The sequence below is a fragment of the Sinocyclocheilus anshuiensis genome, unplaced genomic scaffold, assembly GCF_001515605.1.
Source record: "Sinocyclocheilus anshuiensis isolate Anshui unplaced genomic scaffold, SAMN03320099.WGS_v1.1 scaffold710, whole genome shotgun sequence".
NCBI classification, from domain to species: domain Eukaryota; kingdom Metazoa; phylum Chordata; class Actinopteri; order Cypriniformes; family Cyprinidae; genus Sinocyclocheilus; species Sinocyclocheilus anshuiensis.
The window spans coordinates 721,429-728,779 of NW_015544201.1; the positions used below are offsets into that span (position 1 = coordinate 721,429).

Consider the following 7,351-nt stretch of genomic DNA (forward strand, 5'->3'; position numbering starts at 1 on the left):
TCTCCCCCCCCCCCCCCATTTATTAAAATTTGCTACGTGTGCTTTGTTCGGGACACACCAAACCAATGCCAAAGATCCAGCGCTAAGGAAAGCTGACTGTGGTGTAGCCTCGTGTTGCCTCGCATCGCCTGTGTCGAGGCAAAAAAAGTTGCACTAGAGCCCCCTGGACGGACTACTGTCAACGGTCAACTAGTGTGTATGCTCTGTGCTTGTGTGGGAGAACATAACTCTCCCATGTCCAACTAGAGCCAATGGTGCGGAACACACTGAAAAAACTAAAGCTGACCGAAGCTCAAAAGTCACCTGACATTGCCCAGCATCCAACCGTCAGCTTGGTGTGTCCAGGGATTTAGGCTAAATGGGACTTGTCACAGCACTTACATATTGTTGCCCTTTTGTTGGTTTAATTGCTTCTGTTGTCCTCATTTGTAAGGTGCTTTAGATAAAAGTGTCTGCTAGATGATTGAATGTACATTTAAATAATGTAAGTTAAATTGCGCTCCATACGCCTTTACCTAAAAACTGCATTGGAACATGAATTTACACTGGACCAAAAACAAGTGCCTTTCCTCATTTCAGAAGTCTGCTGCACACCACTGGTTAGACTGTGTGTGTCAGACACTTTCTTTACTTATCTGTCAGGCACCAGTTTTTTCCAAAAGCCTTTCTGAACAAAGTTATATTTCCTGCTTTTATGCACAGGCAGAGTAAAATGTTCAGAAAGTAGCTTGACTCCAAAGAAATTGGCAAATCTGGCAGTTCTTTCATTTTCCATCTCCAGAGCCAAGTGAGTAAAACAAGACTTTTTCCTAGAACTTAGGACTGGCATCAGCTGGCAGTGATGTTTCTGAGTAGTACCAGGCCCTGTATTCACATGCACGCTCGCTCTCTCTCATCTCGCCGTTCTGAATGCCGGATGCTTTGTCTGATCCAGTAATCTCTACTAAACACACTGAGCTTTAGTGTATTCTGATGGGCATTGAAATCCAGCAGGTAATTGAAGATACATCCTGGTTACTGAGACAGTTGTCTTACACACTTGCGTAAATGCAGATACATACACTTGGAATTAATCCAGCCTGCTTTGGCTGTCGTGTTAAGTGGGCACTCGCAATTGGGAGCTTATCAGTGTCTCTGCCAGGTGCAGTTGGTTTGGTTGCAATTTGTTCTCTAATTATCTAGTTTAGGAGGGATTTGGGGCTCGGACATCAAATGGTGTCCCCCATACCCCAATACTCATTAATATACACAAACTCAAAGAGTGACTAATCTTTCTCTCTGAACCGCCAGTTCTTAGTCTGTTTTTGAAGAGTGGTGGAATAAAATGCAAACTGTTTTTAAAAATAAATATAAAGTCTCAGTGCTGTTACTTGTTTATCTTCACTCAGCATTATGGACACACTAAGCAAAAAGAAGATAAGATGTGCACCATTGGGCCATTGTAATTTCTGTCTCGAGGGTCTGCATAAATCAGCAGAGAGTCAGCAAAATGAAGCAGAACTGCCGACCTCACAACAGATATCATACAGCTTTTTGATAGCTGTAAGATGAGTTGGGTGCTTGAAAAACGGATTCACTTAAGAAACATTTAATTTGATTTTGTGTATGCTAGTATTTAATTTCTCTTTTTCTGTGTGAATAATGTAGTTATTATTGGTTTTAAGTTATGCTCCTCCCCCGTTTGAAAAATATCTTATAATCATATTTTCTTCGCAAAAACACAAGGTGCTTTTAGAGCCATTCTTTACACTGCACTAAATCCATTTCCATATCGCTCATAATACACATAATAACATTATATCTTGTGTAATCTGCTCGCTGTGTGTAAAAAGTGCATGGTCTGTGTAAAATGACACCCTAAACATTTTAGTGCACTACATTTTTGTACCCTTTTTTATTCACCAGAACAAATAATGTGCAGTAATTCAAGGCAGTATTCCAGAAGCAGTGGGCCTCCTTCTTGGTTGCATCATGTTTTTGCTCTTTGGAACACTTTGCTGATCACTAACATTCTCATCAGGCCAAACTGACTGAGAAATATGAATATTAGCTGAGAAATATGTGCCTGTTATTATTAGTTTGGTTGTCTATTGTTATTTTCAGGTGTCTTTGAATAAAACATTAGTATATATTTATGATTGATTTCATTTTAGTTTTTACCAACATTTATTATGCCCCCTTTCAATTTGAAAACCATTGTTATAAGAATATAGACATGGGAATTGTGGTAGACCTGTTTTGTCTTCCATATAATAATAACTCATTTTGTACTCAAAAGCCTCCACATTAGTTGTGAATATTCACACAAACCATAGGCCATCGCAGTATCTTGGAAGTAGTGACATAAGCTACTGTAAAAAAAAAACCTTTGTTTTATAAAGTGTATCCCCTGGCATCTTTCCACAATCTCTCGGTTTTCACATCTCTCTCTTGGCTTCATCTCTGCAGGGTAAGGTCTTAGATCTCATCAGGTTTTTCTTTGGTTGGCCAGGAGTCCATTGTTGCCATTGAGTTGGACTAGTAAGCAGCTAATTGGAATAAAGTGAGTTTGGGATGATGGATGGGGGTGGGTGTGTAGTCTGGCTGCTGTAGGTTTGAGTAATGACTCGCAACCTGTTGCAGGGATTAATTCACAGTGGTATGCCGCGGTGCTAAAGTCAACGCCAGACTGCATACACCAACTCAACAGGAATTTCACACTCGCATATTATTCCCGTTTTAGTTCGGAAAAGCAGTCTAATGGGTTTCACATCGAAGTGTATTTTTAGACTTGGATGTGGCTAGATTAAGAAACGATCCTCCAGAGGTTCAATTAGAAGAGAAAAGCTCTTTTCTGACCTTCTAGCTTGAACATTGCCTGGCAGAGCTGTTACTTGTTCTACAGCTAATTGTACAGCCTGCTCGACATGGTGGCTGTTACACAAACTGTGTGTTAAATGTACATTTTTACCTCAAGATAATGTGTGTAACTAAGGATATCTGCTGTGTTTTTGAATCCGTTTTCAGTTAATAGATGAAAAACCTTGTCAGATTTCTGTGCAATGATTTAAGATACATTAACGCTCTGGATTTGAAGACCACAATATTATATACAGTTGTGGTCAAAATTCTACATTCACTTTGCAGTATCTGCAAAATGTCCATTATTTTACCAAAATAAGAAGGATCATACAAAATGCATGTTATTTTTTATTTAGTACTGACCTGAATAAGATATTTCACATAAAAGATGTTTAAATATAGTCCACAAGAGAAAATAATAGTTGAATTTGTAAAAATGACCCCGTTCAAAAGTTTACATTTGATTCTTAATACTGTGTTGTTACCTGGATGATCCACAGCTGTTTTTTTTTTGTTTTTGTGATAGTTGTTCATGAGTCCATTATTTGTCCTGAACAGTTAAACTACCCGCTGTTCTTCAGAAAAATCCCACAAATTATTTGGTTTTCACACAGCAAACAGTCACTGATGCTCCTGAAGGAAACACGATGCATTAAGACCAGAATTAAGTACATTTTTCTTATTTTGACTAAATATCATACTTGCATGTTTCCCAGAAGACAAAATCTGGAGCATCAGTGAGCGTTTGAACTTTTTGTAATAGTTGCATGTAAGTAAGTCCCTCAGTTGTCCTCAATGTGAAAAGATGAATCTCAAAATCATATACACAACAATATATTTAACTTTTGTGAAAAATATTCAAAGCATTTTTTTGTTTTTCCAAACAATTCTTTGTGTTCTCCTTAAAATCGAGATGTAACAAAGGTAGCGACAGATCTTTTATTCCGTATTGTGACCTGCATTCAAGTGAAACCGATTATTGATAAAGGAACAAATGTAGTTTGGGACTTGGTTCTATTTGTCGGTTATTGATGGAGGCAAATCTAAATGCAAGCTTGTAGTCGATTGTAAGAGTAAGACTAAATTAACAGAAAAGTCTAGCACAAGAGAAGAAGCCTGTTGTTTCACTGGAAGATCCGGTTATGACATTTGATTAAATATTAGGTCAAAATATAAAAATTAAAAGCATGCATGTATGGATCATTCACAATAAGATCAATAACATGCATTAATGTTATTGATCATTAATGTGTTAATGTAGGAAATTGATAGGGTGAATTTCCATTTCATGCTGACTTTAAAGATACATAAAGGCTCTGGATTTGTAGACCACAATATTAAATCTATTCCTTTTTTGCTTACAGTATTAAAACATTTTTTGTGGTTATTATTATTAGTTTGAACACAATGTGACGAGAGTAAAAATTAAGGAGTATTAAATTATTTTGTAGAAAGGACAAAGAGATTCATTCTCCAGAGAACCTAAATCCTCTAAACATAAAAGAAAAATGAAAATAGTTTTTAATGTTTCTGCAAAATGCTGTTTCATTATTGTGAAAAATTGTTCTTTTAGGATACAAAATGGTGATCATGAGCACCCTCAAAGAGCCCGGACTGGTGTAAACTTTACACAATTGACAGTCTATGTTGGTTTGTGTCACCCAAGTTTGCATCTGTAGGAGAACTTCAAGGGCAGAGGGCGGCATTTGGGACTTGCAACACTACGTATTACCATGGCAACCAATTATGTATGTTCATAAAGTTTAAAAACGCAGGTTCATTTGATCAACGACAGACTACAGAGCGAGCGAGAGAGAAACTGATTACCTCATTTGGCCTTAATGAGACTATCCATTCAAAAGAATTCTCCAGAAATGCAATATTCCCATTAATCCGGGAAAGGGAAGTCCCTTGAGTCACTAGTACATGTGAGAAATCGAGAGTTTGTGGGAAGGCAGTGCCGGCGACTGATCTGGCATTGGTGCGGACACCCAGTGGAACCACATTAACACATAAACAGCTTTTGGCTATTGGCATCTCTTTGAAATGGTGCTGGGTAAGCGATCTGTGTCTTCTAAACAGATGGTGGAGCTGAGGGTGGGAAATGTTTCACATGGCCCACTCTATTGCTTGCACTGGGTTGAGGTGGCAGCCAGGTATCCCCATGAGTGTGAATGGAGGTGTGCTACGATGTGTTACTGTCTTATGGATTACAATTTCACACTCATGCTCCACAATTCATGTTTATGAATGAGTTTCATTTGTAATTGTTTACGATTTGAGAAACATAGTTGCCAGACATACTTGATGCAAACATCCAACAATATAATTGTAAACAATTATAAACATTTGTACAGTAGCATTCAAAATTTTGGGGGTGTTTTTAAATGTTTTTAATGGAGGTCTCTTGATGTAATATATTCCTGTGATGGCAAAGCTGAATTTTCAGCAGTCATTACTCCAATCTATAGTGTGAGATGACATGATCCTTCAGAAATCATTCTGATATGCTGATTTGGTGCTCAAGAAACGTTTTTAATTATTATTAATGTTAAAAACAGTTGTTCTGCTTAATATTTTTGAAACCGTGTTACATTTTTTCCAGGATTCTTTAATGAATAGAAAGTTAAAAACAACAGGATTTATTTTAATTACATTTTTTGTAGCTATACAGTAAGTTTTTACTGTTATTTTAGGCAGTATTCCTTGCTGAATAAAAGTATTTGTTTCTTTCAAAAAATATTACTAACCCCAAACTTGTGAAAAGTACTGTATAAATACACTCATTAGCATCTCCTATATCCCAAAGCTGTCCACTTCTTCCATTTGCTCTCAAAAATGTATTAACTACTGTGATACCATTGACAAGTTTACAATTAGTTTTTCTTGAATATAATGCATTAAATACAGGATTCAAACCTGTGTTGTGGCCATTGTTACCACCAAGCTATAGGAACATCCCAAATCATCTTCCAACCACAAATATGCTACAATTTTATTAGCCATTTTAGCCACTGCTGGCACCACTATCCACTAGCAGGAACTTTTATCCATTGGTGGTGAAACAATTAGTCAGAAATAAAGTACAATAGTACTCTGCTGAGTTTGCGCATGATTCATCATCAATAACGTGTGTTTCCTTTTGTTTTGCAGGAAACAAACTCAATAAAGACCTGAAGCGCTACCTGAGCCAAAGGTTTCAGAAATCCTCCGCTGACTACGAGCTTCAGCAAACAATACGTGACAACCTCTACCGCCACGCTGTGCCTTGTGAGTACTCTTATTGTTTCTATTTTTCTCTAACTCCAGTGTGCGGTCTGTTCTCTATAATGTACTCTGCTGTATGTTGCGATACTTCTTTCTATTGTATTCTTTTGCCGAAGTTCATGTGCAGAAGCTGTGTGCGCAGCAAAGGGGTGGCTGGACTGTTTGTTCTGTGGAGGTGGGAGGGAAGACGGCATCAATATTCACAGAAATCCTCCTTTCGATTGAGTAGGTGGCAGCCATGTTCTTGGAGAGGTGTGATGAAATAGTGTGTGTTTTTGTATTTGTGTAGAGGAAAGAGTATTGGACATGTGTGCAGTTGAGTGGACGTGCTTGGACTCTACAAGACCGATGTTTCTAGAAGTTCAGATGGATTTTCCCTTGTGTATTTTAAACCAGTAATGCTGTATCAAGATGTGTGTGTTTAGAGAATTTAGTTTGTCATAAATTCATACTACCTGTTACATTTAAATGAGTTTTGTTTGATTAGTTTAACAACAGGCTAATGCCAAGTCTACTGCACAGGAGACTTGATTTTACACCGATCAGTGTTAATTTCGTTGATGAGACGTTAACAAAATAAAAACTTGTTTTGAATGACAAAAACTATGATGAAAATCTATTGACATTTTCGTCAACTAATAAAAATGGGAGAAGGAAATGTTAGCGGAAATGTCCACTCCGAACAAATCCCCTGCTTTATTGGGAGGTTAAATGCACACATTTGAGCTGTACTGATCTATCCGGCGGAACATAAGCTAGCATACTCTTGCTGCACGTCTCATAAAACGTTAAAAAATTTAAATGTCTGGGAATAAGAGAAGAGCAGACATATGGGTAAATTTGAAAAAGTGTGACAACGTGAAAGAGAACTCCAGTTTTCTGAGCGCACACAGCCAAATCACGGCTCTATTCACTCGGTTACGTCTTAAAGGGTTAGTTCACCCCAAAATTAGCCCATTAATTACTCACCCTCAAGTCATCCTAGGTGTATATGACTTTCTTCTTTCAGACGAATCCAGTCGGAGTTATCTAAAAAACTGTCTTTGATCTTTCAAGCTGTTTAATGGCAGTCAGCGGGTGTTGCATGCATCAGTCCAAAAGAAGGATCTCTCCGCTGCGCTTCCACGTTCCTCACTTCTGAGCGGCGCATGCGCAGCGCTGAACATACGTCATCTGCCCGGAACTGTTTCCGTGTACAACTGCTGGCGCAAGCTACATTAAAGTGATTATTACGTTTTGAATA

General features: G+C 38.0%; 1 protein-coding gene across 7 annotated transcripts in view; it reads left to right on the forward strand.

Annotated features, from left to right (window-relative positions):
• The window catches only part of magi1b (membrane associated guanylate kinase, WW and PDZ domain containing 1b), a 136,379-nt gene that overhangs the window by 59,113 nt on the left and 69,915 nt on the right, over window positions 1–7,351 (forward strand). For all 7 annotated transcript variants that reach the window (XM_016497363.1, XM_016497356.1, XM_016497359.1 and 4 more), the window contains exon 2: window positions 5,995–6,111. In XM_016497363.1, the coding sequence (XP_016352849.1) occupies window positions 5,995–6,111 (117 nt within the window). The remainder of the gene's footprint in view (window positions 1–5,994; window positions 6,112–7,351) is intronic.